The sequence below is a fragment of the Peromyscus maniculatus genome, chromosome 17 (genome assembly GCF_049852395.1).
Source record: "Peromyscus maniculatus bairdii isolate BWxNUB_F1_BW_parent chromosome 17, HU_Pman_BW_mat_3.1, whole genome shotgun sequence".
In the NCBI taxonomy this organism is placed as follows: domain Eukaryota; kingdom Metazoa; phylum Chordata; class Mammalia; order Rodentia; family Cricetidae; genus Peromyscus; species Peromyscus maniculatus.
This window is the reverse complement of record NC_134868.1, coordinates 3047506-3064164: the sequence shown is the minus strand read 5'-3', so window position 1 is coordinate 3064164 and position 16659 is coordinate 3047506. Positions and strand designations below refer to the sequence as shown.

The window sequence follows — 16659 nt, the reverse complement described above, 5'->3', positions numbered from 1 at the left end:
GTCAGAAAATGGAAAGATCTCCCATGCTCATGGATTGGTAGAGTCAACATAGTAAATATGGCAATCTTACCAAAAGCAATCTACAGATTCAACGCAATCACCATCAAAATCCCAACACAATTCTTCACAGATTTGGAAATAACAATACTTAACTTTATATGGAAAAACAAAAAACCTAGGATAGCTAAAAGAATCCTGTACAATAACAACCTCTGGAGGCATCATGATCCCCGACCTCAAGATCTACTATACAGCTACTGTAATAAAAACAGCTTGGTACTGGTATAAAAACTGACATGTGGACCAATGGAATCAAATTGAAGACCCTGACATTAATCCACACACCTATGAACATATTATTTTCGACAAAGAAGCCAAAACTGTACCATGGAAAAAAGAAAGTATCTTCAACAAATGGTGCTGGCATAACTGGATGTCAACATGCAGAAGATTGCAAATAGATCCATATCTGTTGCTATGCACAAAACTCGAGTCTAAGTGGATCAAAGACCTCAACATAAGTCCAGTTACACTGAACTTGACAGAAGAGAAAGTAGGAAGTAGTCTGGAACAAATTGGCACAGCACACTACTTCCTAAATATAATAACACCAGTAGCACAGACACTGAAAGCAACAATTAATAAATGGGACCTCCTGAAACTGAGAAGCTTTTGTAGAGCAAAGGACACGGTCAATAAGACCAAAGGACAGCCTACAGAATGGGAAAAGATCTTCACCAACCCCACATCTGACAGAGGATGATCTCCAAAATATATAAAGAACTCAAAAATCTAGACATCAAAATACTGAACAATCCAATTAAAAAATGGGCTACAGAGCTTAACAGAGAATTTTCAACATAAGACTCTCAAATGTCTGAAAGACATTTAAGGAATTGCTCAACATCCTTAGTCATCATAGAAATGCAAATCAAAACAACTCTGAGATACTATCCTACACCTGTCAGAATGGATAAGATCAAAAACACTGAAGACAGCTTATGTTGGAGAGGATATGGAGCAAGGGGAACACTCCTCCACTGTTGGTGGGAATGCAAACTTGTACAACCACTCTGGATATCAGTGTGGCAGTTTCTTAGAAAGTTGGGAATAAGTCTTCCTCAAGACCCAGTTATACCACTCTTGGGTATATACCCAAGGAATGCTCATTCTTACCACAAAGACACATGCTCAACTATGTTCATATCAGCTCCTCATTCTCCTGGGGCTTGGGGGGTGTAAGCCTGAAGGGTTAGGGTTTGCAATAGCAAGATCCTGGCAACAACTTAGATGCCCCCCAAATGAAGAATGGATAAAGAAAATATGGCACATATACACAATGAAATACTACTCAGTGGTAAAAAACAATGATATCATGAAATTTGCAGGCAAATGGATGGATCTAGAAAATGTCATCTTGAGTGAGGTAACCCAGACTCAGAAGGACAAACATAGTATGTACTCACACATAAGTGAATACTAAATGGTTGGGAAGGGATGGCCAGATTGCAACCCACAAATCCATAGAGGCTAGCTAACTTGGAAAGACCCTAGGAGGGACACATGGATGCTCCCGTGAAGATTGGAAGAGATCTACATGAGTGGACTGGGTGTGGGGGGGTGGCAGAGGGCGAGGAGTGGGGGATGAGAACATAGGGAAATGGGAGGGTCAAGCTAGAACAAGGACAGAGTGGGAGGGCAGGGAGGAAGATACCATGGTAGATGAGGACATCATGGGGATAGGAAGAGGCAGGGTGCTGGGGAGGCTTTCTGGAATCCACAAGGTTGACCCCACCTTGGTCTGCTGGCAGTGGTCCAGAGAGTGCCTGGACCAATCTACTCTGGTGACCAGCCTAGCAAATACCCTAACTGTCATCATAGAGCCTTTGTCCAGTGACAGATAGAGGCAGATACAGAGAGCCACGGCCAGGCACCAGGATGAGTCCCGGAAATCCAGTTGATGTGAGAGAGGAGAGATACTGAAGGTGAGGGACATCGAGATCATGATGGAAGGATGTGCAGAGATGACGGACCACACTAGTGGAAACCCATGAACTGTGGACTGGTGGCTGTAGATCCCCCATGGGGCTCGACTAGACCCTCTGGACACAGAATATGGTTGTTTGGCTCGAATTGTTTGGGGGACACCCAGGCAGGGGGATCAGGATCTGTCCCTGGTACATGGGCAGGCTTCTGGGAATCTGGTGCCTGTGGTGTGACACCTTGCACAGCCTTGGTGCAGTGGGAAGGGGATTGAATCTGCCTAGTCTCAGTGATCTGGTCTCTGCTGACTCCCCATGGGATACCTCGATTTGGGGGATGTGGGGATGTGGGGTGGCTTGGGAAAGAGGGCTGGCAGATGGGAGAAGGGAGGAGGGTGTTCTGTGAATAGCATGAGGAGTGAGTAGAAATTTTCTTAATAAATAAGAATTTAAAAAATGACTTAATCCTTCAGAGTCATGAGGTATGCTCAAAGCAAAAATAGAAACAAATTAGTATTTAACAGTTAAATATCTCTGTATATGCTTTGCTATTCATATAAGTCTTTCATTTAGAAGTCAGAATATTTTATGTTAGCCTGGAATAGGAGCAAAACACCAACAAACCACAAAACCAACAAAAAACTTAGTAGGATTAGAATAAACACACCTAAATATACATTAAGTTTGCAAAAATTAGATGACTTTAACATAGAAAAGCAATCCTTACATTAAAAGATTTTACCCCACTCTAATAAAAGACCCTAACCCTTCAGGCTTACACCCCCCCCCAAGCCCCAGGAGAATGAGGAACTGAAAAGCTAGTTCCAAGGGCAAACTGACTCAGCCATTACCCAACCACCCCTGCCACAATGTAACAATGTAAAGAGATTTCTATTAAGAGATGCGCTCAGCTGTGACTGGGATAATTGCAAGTGTTCCAGGAAAGACCACTGTGACCTTTGTGTAATTCTCACTCCCACCCTGATACCCCCCTTGAGGTTTTGGGAAGAATGTGCGTGCAGACAGATGTGACTGTACTCACCCTGTGATCAGGCCATGATCTTGTGAAATTAGCCTCTAGACATAAATCAATCAAAATGAAATTATATGGGAATTGTAATCTTGTGGATTTTGTGGGTTTTTCTTTTAAAAGTACCTATGTAGCAACAGTAGGATGTGACTCTTGCCCTCAGGACAAGAGCAGCCCGACTGTACAGCCACATCAATAAACCTCTTGCTGTTTGCATCAACTGGACTGGTGTCTGGGTTCTTGGGGCGCCCACCCAAGAAGGTAGTACCCTGGGTCTGGGGCCTATCACTATCTGAAATGTTGAAAACTGACTTAAAACTTAAGACAATTAGAACTACAGGGCAGAAGTAGCTCTTTGAACTTAGTAGGAGTCACTCACAACATGGAATTACAGATTTAAGGAAGCAGGAAGGGACTCCTCTTCCTCAAATCTAACCACTGGCCATCAGTGTCACACTGCTTATAACTTTAATAATCTAATTCATGTCTCAAAGTTCATCACACCTTCATCTTATCAGGAAATTATACGCATGAATGCAGAAAGTCTATTCAGGAAAAGAAATTGACCACAAGTATGAAGATGTTTCTGAAAATAAAATTTGCCTTGAAGTTACCAGAGATTATCATAGTTTATGATTATCAAATGTTTCTATGCTATAGAGCTTTTTTTTTAACCTAAAATAAAAAAAATCTTGAATTTAAATTTTTTGGAAAATTGAGATAAATGTCAAATTTGGTTTTAAAGGTGAAAATGAAACAAAAATATGTCTTCAATGTTCACTTCCATTTTTAAGATTGATTTTTTGATATGTGTGGGTACGTGTAAATGAGTACATGTGCCTATGGAGGCCTGGGGTGTTGCATTCTTTGAACCTGGGATTCCAGGCAGTTATGAGTCACCTGACATGGGTGGTGAAAACAGAACTTGGGTCCTCTACAGGAGAAGTATGTGCTCTGACCCTCTGAGCACTCACTCTGGCTCCTCATTAGAGTCTTTAAATAACCTACATAGATTCTAAAATTTCCTTCTTCTGTCCTCAAGGATCAAGGACTGCAAGCCTGTCAACAGACAGATCATTCACTCTGTCTTACCTAAGAGGATGTTGCTGATTTCTTTTCTTATTAAAAGTACTTGAGATCCATCTCCCTGCTAAGTCCTCTCTTGACCAAAAATTACTGAATTCGATCAGGTATTGTCTTAGTTAGGATTTTATTGCTATGATGAGACACCATGGTCATGGCAACTTTTATAAAGGAAAGCATTTAATTTGGGTCAGCTGAGAGGTTCAGAAGTTTATTCCCTTGTTGGCAGGAAGCATGGCATCACTCAGGCAGACATGGCACTGGAGAGGTAGCTGAGAATTCTATATCTAGATTGGCAGGCAGTAGGAAGAGAAAGAGACATTGGGCCTGGTTTGAGCTTCTTAAACCTCAAAGCCCCCTCAAAGTGACACACTTCCTCTAACAAGGCCACACCTATCCTAACAAGGCCACACCTCCCAATAGTGCCGCTCCCTATGAGTCTATCAGGTCCATTTTCTTTCAAGCAATCACGCATATGGAAGTTATGGTTAATTTGGAAACCAAATTGAATTAGGCTTAAAAGAAAGAACATTTGAGTTTGATTTCTGACCATATCACAGTGAGTAATGGTTTCATTAAGTGTAATGATTACATCTAGTCTGCCTCTTTTCTAATGTTGAAGTTAGATGCTTCAAGGCAATTAACTTGTTGCGTAGAGATGAGCATTTCATGTAAGTGAGGTCTGCAAAAAGAGCTATCTTTCTTCTTGATTAATACCTTTTGAGTGGGGTATTAAAACTGAGAAGAGGGCTGTTACTTTTCTAGTTGTTTTGACAAAAATCTAACAGAAAATACCTAACGTAGAAAGGCTCGTGGCTGCCAGGAATCTCAGTCCAATACAGTACAGAAGACAAACAGGCGCCTTGGTCTGTGGTGGTGCTCTGCTGCTTCTTACATTGTGGCAGACCAGGAAGCACACAACTCCGAACTGGTACCAGAAGTAGTGATGTCCATTAAGACCCTTCACAGGCAGCCTTTTTCTTCTAGCCAGGCCATATCCCAAATGTTAAACAATTTCCCCAAACAGTAACCAAGTGTTCAAATACATGAGCCTCTCTGTGTGTGTTAATGCTAACAGGGCTTTAGTCAAATTGTAAATCAGAGGACCATGAGATGACTAAGCAAGACTGACAACCGAATTTGATCCCTGAGACTGACATGGTATGAGGAGAGAACTGACTTCCACAAGTTATCCTTTTACCTTCATACTTGTGCTATGGCACACATGTCCTTTGCCTTCCCTCTTCCCCAAATAAACTGAGACCAAGCTGTCCTTGTACTCACAGAGACCTGTCTGCCTCTGTCTCCTCTGTGCTGGGATTAAAGTCATGTGCCAACATGCCCAGCCTCCTATTGTTGTTCTTTCTGCCCATATGTTCTCTGGATTTCAGTGTGTAAAACTGGCAGGATGGTGATATCTGGGCTCCAGGAAGTTAGCAAACATCCTGAGACTGGCTACTTGTTTCCACTTAGGATATCTTGGCTTATACTCTAATTATTTGTATATCAAACATTTGTTCTGGGGGTTGGAGAGATGGAGCATCAGTTTAGAATATTTGTTACTCTTGCAGAGGACTAGGTTCAATTCACAGCATCCACACAGTAGCTAACAACCATCTGTAAATCATGTTCCAGGGGACCAAATGCCCTCTTTTCACCTCCATGGGCAGCACACACACACACACACACACACACACACACACACACACACACACGGTACACAGACAGAATGCTGGCAAAAACATTCATATACATAAAGTAAACAAATCTAAAGCACACAAACATGCTGGTTGCTTTCATACTGACTGCAACTAATCCAGGAGTCTTTATTATTTATTCTCTGTATTTTGATGAGTTCTCCTGACTTGTGTTAAAAGTATGTTCCCTTTCTGATTTTTTATTTCCGTAGTCTAACTTATTGTCACTTAAACCTTAGAAGGTGACTGGCATGGTGTTCCTGGGAGTGAGGATGTGAAGGAGGTGCAGAACATGTTTGAGGCTAGGCTCCTCTTTTCTGACACCATCTGTGAAACTGCAGACATAGCACAGAGATGCATCTTTCCTCTGACAAGCAAATATTTTACTTTTCAAATGAGTGGAAACTACCTTTATGGGTATTTGTCCTTCAGAGGTATTATCTAGTGGCTCTCCCTGAGAACAAACAACTTCACATCTTCCTAAAAGTTTTCAAATGATCTTTACACTTCTTTTTTTTCCATCACAGGCAATTTATTTTTTTCTATTCATTCACAGTTAATACAGAAAATACCTGGAAACATTTCCATATAATGTTTGACACAGAAATCATCAAATTGAAGTATACAATGTTGACAGGAGGTAGTACATTTATAATTTATAACCCCAAATGTATTTATAAATTAGAAATGGAAAGATCTACAAATGAAATTATGAAGGTTCACCAAAGTCATTTAATCTGTCAGTTTCTCATTCATTTTTATGTCTTAATAATATTCTATTGTATGAATAAGCCACATTTTATTTCTCTCCAGTATTTGATAGCTATTTGAGTTGTTTTAACTTTTTTACTATTAGCAACACACTGCTGTAAACCTTCATGTACATGTTTCATAGGTGCACATTTTCAGTAGTTTGAGGATATATTCCTCAGGGTAGAATTGTTGAGTAACAGAGTAACAATGTTTTGCATTTTGACCAACCACCAAACTGTTTTGCCAAAGTGGCACACCATTTTACAATCTCACCAAATCCTTGTTTTTAAGGCTCTGATTTTTGTACAAAAGCATTCAATCATTCTGTTAGACCAAACCAGGAAAAGTAAGCTATAGTTCAGAGCTGTTCTATTCCATTTACTATGCAAAGCCATTCTTGGCATTTGCAACTCTCAGCCCTTTTGAGTATTCTTGCAGTGTTCACCTTTTCCTCCACCACTTTTTTTTCTGGTTTATTTCTATCTATTACAAATGTATAAAAAATCCTCCATCAACTCTGCTGTTAGCAGCAGAACCTTGAGAAATATACCTTTGGTTTGCCTCAGAAAAGGAACACATATTGCACTGTAAAGTTTATAAAATTGGCGCAAAACATTGTGATAATGTTACAATACCAGTTTAAAGAGTTCAGTGACTAATGGGGAGCCAATGGGATACATGCAGAACTGTGAAAGCGATCTCACTTAGCCAGCTGTACACGTAGACTGTAAATCTACATTCAGATCATTTCTGAACTAAGACTATCATCTCAGTTTATCTGTTGAGGTCAACCAGGAAACCCTAGAATATACCTTGATTTTTGCAAAAAACAAAATAGGGGGAGGGGTTTCTTCAGCATTTCAGTCCACAAGTAACAGTATCCTAACAGGCAAAGTGTTCTCTCACTGTCAACATAGAATGAACTGCTGCTGGAGGTCAACTTGGGTTTTAATTTGCATTAGCACTTACATGCATAGTAGTCCAAGTTGTTGACCTCATGACTTTAAAAAGTAACTCTAAAAAAGTAAAATGGCCCTTCTTGGAAGACTAATGAAAGACATCCAGCCACAGTTGTAAAAAATCTCATCAAAACAATATACCCTTTTATGAATTACGCCTAAATTAAAAAAAAAAGTAGCCCCAAATAAGAAGCAGCTCTGAAAAAGAAAATATAACTTAAGATATTTGAAAAAAACAAGGTGAATACAGGTTCAAAAATAATTAAGATACATTTTCTTAAGACTACCTAGAATTAGGCTTTAAAGAATTCTACCATTTCAAGTTTACCACTAGTTACTAGATACCTATTTACAAACAAGATGTTCACTTTTTTTGTTCCTTTATCAAGAGAAAAATCTACCTTCAGACTATGAGGGTGGTGATGGGGAGGGACCAGAAAACAAGATTCAAACAATCCCATGCAAATATCACATTTTTCAAATGGAAAAACTCCAAACTGCACTAGAAGTTCCAATCACCAAGACACTTTCCATTGAAATGATTCAAGTACAACTACATGGCACCAAGGCCTAGGCCTAACATAGGCCTGACAACCAAGTCCTTGCTTTCTGGAAGAAAGGCCTCAAAAGTCCCACTCAATTCCACATAACAATACTTCAAAGATCAATTAGGTTTTCCTTTCCTTAATATTTTTGTTTTGACTTCTAATCTTAAAGACTAGATTAAAACTCAGCTCATTTCCCAGAAGGCATTGCTTCCCTTTGCTCCACGAAAGATCTTTACACTTCTTCTGGCTTGTTTGCTCTGACATAAAAACTGTGATGAAGTTTCCTCATGGATATAGTCTATGTCATTTATCGTTGTTTCTGCATCTTTACATATTTTCTGCCGTGGAAAGGTAGAGGATTAACTTCTTGGTTTGGTTCTGAAGTTAACTTTTTTGTTTTAAAGGGCATGTTTTCAAAACTTCTTTGCTGTGGGATGGTCTGTATGTTAAATGTGTTTCTCTGATTGGTTAAGAAATAAAACACTGATTTGCCAGTAGCCAGGCAGGAAGCATAGGTGGGACAAGCAGAGGGGAGAATTCTGGGATGTAGAAGGCTGAGGAGAGAGACACTGCCAGCCGCTGCCATGACAAGTGAGATGTAAGGTACCAGTAAGCCACGAGTCACATGGCAAAGTATAGACTAATAGAAATGGGTTAATTTAAGATATAAGAACAGTTAACAAGAAGCCTGCCACAGCCATGCAGTTTGTAAGCAATATAAGTCTCTGTGTGTTTACTTGGTTGGATCTGAGTGGCTGGCCATGGGACTGGAGAAATCTCCAGCTACAAATGGTGCCCAACAGCTCGAGTTTCCACCTTAAACCTGAGAATATTTAATAAACAATCCTAAGATGGAGCCAATGTTCCTGCTTCATGTCTTATGTAGGCGGCTAGATGCTGCAACATGCAGGCTTGAGCTACTTGATGGCAGGTTCGAGACATGTGGGCTTGACCTATTCCTGCTGAGTTAAACAGAGGTTTCTGTAAGCCACGCAACATGGTGCTTAGTGGAGTTAGCCTTTACTAGTACAAAAAAAAGAGGTTTCTGGGCTACACACTGCTTTGATAAAAGCATAAGACAGATTCAAACTTTAAATGCTTTACAATGTGTGTAAAAATGTACATAGGCTTAAAAGAGAGAGAACAAGGAATATATACAGTTATATAAACAAATAGATAGTTTTTTAAAAAATAAAGTCTTTAAAGAGACAGTAAAGGTAGTATAAAAATAAGCCACATAAAGATGGATATTACACATAGAATCTGGATTGTGCTGTCTTTGGGATTTTTAACTGCAGAAAAAAAATTGATTGTAAATTCTGTTGAGTTAAGCCAATATGTATATTTTAAAGATACCTTGACTTCCAAATTTGGATGCAAGGATGTGTTGCTTTGGAAAGGAGGCTCTGCTTTTGTTTCCACAGAAAGCCCGAGGCTATGGATTTGTTCCAGATTAAGATACATCAGGTTTGACCAGCCAAGACCCTCTGAAAAGTCTCCAATGACACCATGGCCTAGATGATCCAACATCCAAAACCGTTTTAAGGCAACTGGCTCAGATGATACACCCTCACGGACTACTCCATAATCCGAAATTTTTTTTGTGTCCCCATAAGATACACTGCCCCTCTCCAGCAGGAAGTAGTAAGAGAAGCTACACCCAAATTCCCAAATATACCATGCTGGCTTTGGAGATGAAATTGACTCACCCCTTCTCTAAACCCAAACATCTTGCTAAAAAAGAAAAGGTTAAGAGATTCTTGTGTCCCATATCAGAAGAGCCCTCTGGTGTGGGACAGAGAAAAAACAATATTTTTATTTAAAACAGGTTGATTATAAATACAATCTCTTTCTAAAGAAAAAAGGGGATATTGCCATAGCAACTCCATTGTTGGCCATGTGACATAAACAATTATGTCTATAATAGCAGACGGGAGATACGTGTCCCACGGGACTAAGCTCCCTAGAGGTCCCTTACAGAGTGCCCGTGTTATGCCTCCCTCTCAAAAAAGACGTGCTTCACAGATCATGAGCTCCCTGGGCTATGGGTTCTGTATAACTGCTTTTCTGATAATGTTCTAGTTAATCTATGAAACACAGCCAAAATTAATGAATTCTTGGGTTATAAACTATGGAGGAAAGGAAAAGCTGGATATGGATCTTAATCAAATATAACAAAATAAACTATTTCGTAAAGACCCCAAGCCACTAAATAAAAAAAGTATAAAGATTCAGGAACTTCTAAGGAATGAACACTCACCCACTAGAAATCCTTTAGGAATCCCAACTAAAGTAATTTATGACAGAAGACGTTATCTCATAAGAGGCAGATGGTGGGCCCCTCTGTTGAGGAAATTCAACATGAAAAACTTAAGGACTACAACAAAACTGTTGGAGACCGACTCTGGACAGCTGTGTCTTGAACCTTGTGTTACCTGCCACGATTTATCAAGCCTCGTGTAAATAAGAGGCTTTTAGTCTAACCTAGGAATGTAGGATTAAATAAACCTCTTTAAATCAGCTAGCTACAGGGGCCTGGGACCAAAGAGACCTCCTGCTGACCCTCCTTAGGAATTTTCTTTGTCCTCTCCTCACTCCTGCTCCCCCTCCCTACCTGAAGCCCTGTTTATAAGCTCTAACACCCAGTCAATAAACGAGGCCTTGACGCAACTCAGACTGCTTTGTCTTTCTTCACGCGCTTGGTCTCCTTTCCCTCTCGCCCCCCATTGATTCACAGGTGGTCCCTCCTCGAGACCCTCGAATAACCTGGCCTGCTGGACGGGTCACAAAACCCCTTCCCTTACAGGCGTAAAAGTACAAGAGTCCATATTCCAACAGGTAAAAAGATTTTATATTAAAAGAGATATATGTTAAAAAAAACTAAAAAGGACTTAGGGAGGACCTACAATATCCAAATTGGCTAAGTGGGTCATAAAAACCAAAAAAATAAAAGTACATAATAAACAAGACAGTGACCAAGATAAAGATAAAAGACATAGCTACAACCACAAAGAATCCTACACAAGTCTAGGGACTGTACTAAGTTTAAAAAACACAGACTGCTTTTTGGGTCATAAAGTTCTTGTGGGTGAAGGGTTATGTCTAGCGCTGATTAATAACTGTGTGCTTGCTTTTTTTTTAAAGATGATGTGATTAAATTGTTGCCAAGCTCTCGTTGTTCCTTGTATGAATTGATAGTTTTTTCTGTATATAAACTACTGATTTACAAAAATAAAATTACAACAGATTCAAACCACTTCTGAGTGTGTTGTCTGTCTGTCATTCGCCAAATCCTTGCCTTCCTGACTACCCAAGCCCTGGTTCGCCTACAGTCATGGTACCCACGATGGGCCAGTCCATGACAGGATATGATATAGATATGATAGGGTGAAAGGGTAGATTAATGAACCTACTTTTAAAGAACAACAACTTGTTTGAAATGTTTTACATTGCTATAGATTTTAGTTTATTGATACAAGTTTAAACTTAATTTTGTTATACTGTATGTGTGCTTTTACTCTTGTTTAAGGTATTATGTTTATACAACTCATTTAAATTGTAATAGAACAATTAGTCTTCTATGATAGTCAAACTTATAGTCATGTTAGTTAAGTTTTCTAGGTATACATAGATATATTTTAGATAAACAGGTAATCTTCAAACACTTCAAAGACCTACAGAATATGGCATTTAAAATGTTTTAAAAATTTAGACTTTCTGGACAGTGAAACATGTCTGCTCCTGACAACACCAATTTACTTAAAGAGAGGAGGCTGGGAATGGAAGACACTCCATATAGAGTTTATCTTCACCTTGGCAAAAATAGCCATTTGGGCAAGAAACTGTATTTGCCTGGACTGCTTGATCGACTGGACATGCAGGACCCATAGGAAAGTGACCACTGAACTTTGCTTGGCAAAATGGTCCTTCAGGTTCCTGCTTCACAGAGGAAACTGTCAGACATCCTACAGGACACAGAAAAAAATGACTGAGAGACTCTAGCCCTGTGGCCTGAAGACAGATGCCCCAACTTTACAAAAGAACTTTGGATGACTGTCCAGGCTGTCAGCTGTCTCTGTCTACCCTGCAAGACTCCCAAAAATTGCTTGCATCCTTCTCCCATTTCTCAGGTAATATTATATCCTTCTGAGGCCTTTGATGTAGTTGAAGACTAGTTATGATTTTCCTTAGTTATGATAAAAGATAAGTTAGATATGAAACCTTAGACCCACAAATATAAGATAGATAGGGTATCTTCTTTAATTTTACCAAATACAAATAGACTAATTATTATAAATAGACTAGATATTGTAACTGTAATTCTTGCTTGATAATTGTTTTGTTATCTGTAATTTTACTATGTGAAAGTTAAAACCTTCCTTTTGGAAAAAACCAAAAGGGGAAGTGCTGTGGGATGGTCTGTATGTTAAATGTGTTGCTCTGATTGGTTAAGAAATAAAACACTGATTTGCCAGTAGCCAGGCAGGTGGGACAAGCAGAGAGGAGAATTCTGGGAAGTAGAAGGCTGAGGAGAGAGACACTGCCAGCCGCTGCCATGACAAGCAAGGTGTAAGGTACTGGTAAGCCACAAGCCACATGGCAAAGTATAAACTAATAGAAATGGGTTAATTTAAGATATAAGAACAATTAACAAGAAGCCTGCCACAGCCATGCAGTTTGTAAGCAATATAAGTCTCTGTGTGTCTACTTGGTTGGATCTGAGCAGCCGTGGGACTGGCGGGTAAGAGAGAATTGTCCTGACTGTGGGCCAGGCAGAAAAACTCTAGCTACACTTCTTTATTCTTTAGTACTCACAGGGTATTGACACATAAAGAATAGAAACTAATATGTAAAAATGAAATATCTTCAAATACATTTACCTCTTCACAAATTACTAGAACTTCATTATGAAGTAAAAATATTTATGCTAGCCTGGATTATGAGAAAATCAAGAACTAAGAATCTTGGCCTTGTCATTGTGGTTCAAACTAAACTTAATTCACTATGTTTTCAGAACTTCTAAATTCTGTATAAGATAATTGATTATTAATATTAACCATCCTACTTTTATCAATCTTTCTCTTCTTTGATGGTTGGGAGGTGAAAATGTACATTATTTTCCATTTATATTTTTCTTTAGAAGTAAACACTGATTTAATTACTAGTGCCATCCTTATCAAGGTACCCGTGAAACTGCTTTAGAAACCCATTTGTCCATTATTCACACTCAAAATCATTAAAATGTAACTTATGATTCACACAAACCCTCACTCTAGGGCTCCAGGTTACACACACCTCTAGGAGTTCATGATTATGAAGTAGTTTTAACATGAATATTATATATTTAATAAAAGTCTTCTTCTATTTCAAATCCTAGAATGTAAGTATATATTATTTTTAAATCAAAACAAAAAACCAAAACTTAAATGTTATTATACAGTATGAATCATATTTTCCAAAACTGGTGGCTAATTGGGGAAAATCACATATTTTTTAACTAGATGAAGAGTTTTCATCCAACACACCTTCATGTTAAAAGTCTTGGAGCGATCAGGAATACAGGGAACATACCTAAACATAATAAAGGCAATTTACAGCAAGCCAACAGCCAACATCAAATTAAATGGAGAGAAACTCAAAGCAATTCCAATAAAATCAGAAACGAGGCAAGGCTGTCCACTCTCCCCATACTTATTCAATATAGCACTTGAAGTTCTAGCCAGAGCAATAAGACAACATAAGGAGATTAAGGGGATACAAATTGGAAAGGAAGAAGTCAAGCTTTCCCTATTTGCAGATGACATGATAGTATACTTGAGTGACCCCAAAGATTCCACCCAGGAACTGATAAAGCTTATAAACACCTTCAGCAACATAGCAGGATACAAGATCAACTCAAAAAATCAGTAGCCCTCCCATATACAATGGAAAAAGAAGCTGAGAAGGAAATCAGAGATACATCACCCTTTACAATAGCCAAAAATGACATAAAATACCTTGGGGTAACACTAACCAAGCAAGTGAAGGATCTATATGACAAGAACTTTAAGTCCCTGAAAAAAAGAAATTGAAGAAGATGTCAGAAAATGGAAAGATCTCCCATGCTCATGGATAGGCAGGACCAACATAGTAAAAATGGCAATTTTACCAAAAGCAATTTACAGATTCAATGCAATCCCCATCAAAATACCAACACAATTCTTCACAGACCTGGAAAGAATAATACTCAACTTCATATGGAAAAACAAAAATCCCAGGATAGCCAAAAGAATCCTGTACAATAAAACAACTTCTGGAGGCATCACGATCCCTGACTTCAAGCTCTACTGTAGAGCTACAGTAACAAAAACAGCTTGGTATTGGCATAAAAACCGACATGTGGACCAATGGAATCAAATTGAAGACCCCGACATTAACCCACACACCTATGAACATATAATTTTTAAATATATTCTTAATGGAATCAAATGAAAACATGGTGCAAACTCTCCATAATGCAAATTTTGATGAACAGATTACACATGTCTAAATTTCTACAATTTCTTGTTAGTCTGAATACAGAAGCAAAAACAGAAATATAGGAGATGCTCTCATATATGGTCATAAAATAGGAGGATAGAACCTACTGGCATTTATGCTAAAAGTAAAGGCAACTGGGAGACTCCCAGATCACTGAAATTACTAACTGGAATCATTAAAATGTATTTAGGTGTATTGCCAGAGCTGTGTTTTAAAATCAATGTGCATTTATTTCTGCAAACAATCCTCGGGCAAACATCAAACATCTTCTACTATGGGAGACCAGCACTCAATCTTCTACCACTATGTGTTTCCAGCCATTCTCTTCATTGGCCACCACTCCCTGAAGGGACTTGCTGCTTACTTGAAGTTAAGGAAAGGAACTTTCATACATATAAAATGGATGCCAACCCAGACCAGCTTTCTATATGAAACTGTGATAGGTAGACTACTGCTGCATTTTAACAAAAATCATAAAAAATAAATTTCACTAAGGTGTCTTTTACCTTAATAACAGAGGTACTGTCATTGTCTTCTATTGTAGTCCCAGGGACATCAGGATCAGGTTTGTCAGAGAGCCTTAGGGGAAAAACATGCAATAATGGCAGGATTTGGTCATCTGAGCAACTCTGGAGAAAAGATCCAGTACTAATGTATTAAGTGACATTTCTGCATTTATATAATTCAAAGTCGACCTATGTTTTAAAACTTTTGGTTGACTTTGTGAGCTTTAACTTATTTCAACCTATAAATCATTCAACAAAGACTCACTGATAGTCCCAGTCTTTAAAAAAAGTCAGCAGCTTAGGAGATGGCTCAGAAAATAAGAGTGCTTGCTGCCTACACACAAGGACTTAAATCTGCATCATACATGTGAAAAAAAAAGTGGGCATGCACTTGCAATCCCAGGGCTGTGGGTGGCAGAGACAGGGCATTATGGGGGCTTGCTGGCTGCAAGTCTAGTTCCAAGTTCTTGAGAGACCTTATATCAAGTGGATAAGATAGAGAATGATAGAGCAAGATACCAATATCCTCCTCTTACCTCCAAGCCTGCACACAGACATATACAACAGAGAGAGAGAGAGAGAGAGAGAGAGAGAGAGAGAGAGAGAGAGAGAGAGTCAATCACCAATGTATTGACTTTTGCCTGTACAAATTGCCTCTCTTAAAGTTGGAGCTGACAATTCCCCTAACAAGTACATACATCTGCTACCTGAACTGAAATGAATCCACTGCTAAAACAAGACAGAAGGTGGTCTGCATCTTCCCCAATGGCTGACTCTGGTTGAAGACTAAGCACTCTGCCCTGTCCATTGTCTACACCTGGGTGAAGACTAATTATTTATGTAAACTGATAAAGAGTATTGGGTACCGGAAGCATATCTTCTACAGAGACCTCTTTAAGGGGTTCAAATCACATTCGCATCTGTGTGTGTGTGTGTGTGTGTGTGTGTGTGTGTGTGTGTGTGTGTGTTTGCACATGTGTATACACACGTGCCAGTGTGTGTGTGTGTGTGTGTGTGTGTGTGTGTGTGTGTGTGTGTGTGTGTGTAGGACAGTGGACATCAGTGTGCTTTCTCCTCGGGTGCCATCCATCGTACACAGGTGTCTCACTGCACCAGGGAACAAATCCATTATTCCATTCGGTTTTCAGCAAGCGATAGGAATACCCGAAAGTCTGCCTCCCCAGTGATGGATGGACAGGCATGTGCAATCACGCCTGGGCTTTTGTGTGCTTGAATCCAAGTGTCTCATGTTTACAGAAGATGCACTTCATTAACAGGGCTGTCTCCCCAGCCCCAAACTGGGACCCTTTCAACAGACACCTCGACATCTTCAGGTCCTCCAACTAGGCAGTCTGGACAGCGACAGCATTTTCAGGACTCTCTTCAATTCCCGGTTTTAATGGCCTTTGTGATCATTTTCGTCTCTAAGCTTGAGTTTTCCTGTCACCATTGTCACTCCTGCCACACGCCCCATTGTTTTCACCACTTTTCTAGAACCCTCGCTGCTACCCAAACCAATGTTCTTCAGGCTCCACCTTCCACTGTAAACTCAGTCCATCTCCTACAGGGGGTTAACCTGCTA

The 16659-nt window shown here is 39.4% G+C and overlaps 1 protein-coding gene across 10 annotated transcripts in view; it reads right to left on the bottom strand.

Moving 5' to 3' along the window:
* Nucleotides 1-16659, bottom strand: part of LOC102902981 (uncharacterized) — a 119191-nt gene that overhangs the window by 43926 nt on the left and 58606 nt on the right. For all 10 annotated transcript variants that reach the window (XM_076553171.1, XM_076553169.1, XM_042262921.2 and 7 more), the window contains one exon: nt 15078-15150. In XM_076553171.1, coding sequence (XP_076409286.1) covers nt 15078-15150 — 73 coding nt within the window. The remainder of the gene's footprint in view (nt 1-15077; nt 15151-16659) is intronic.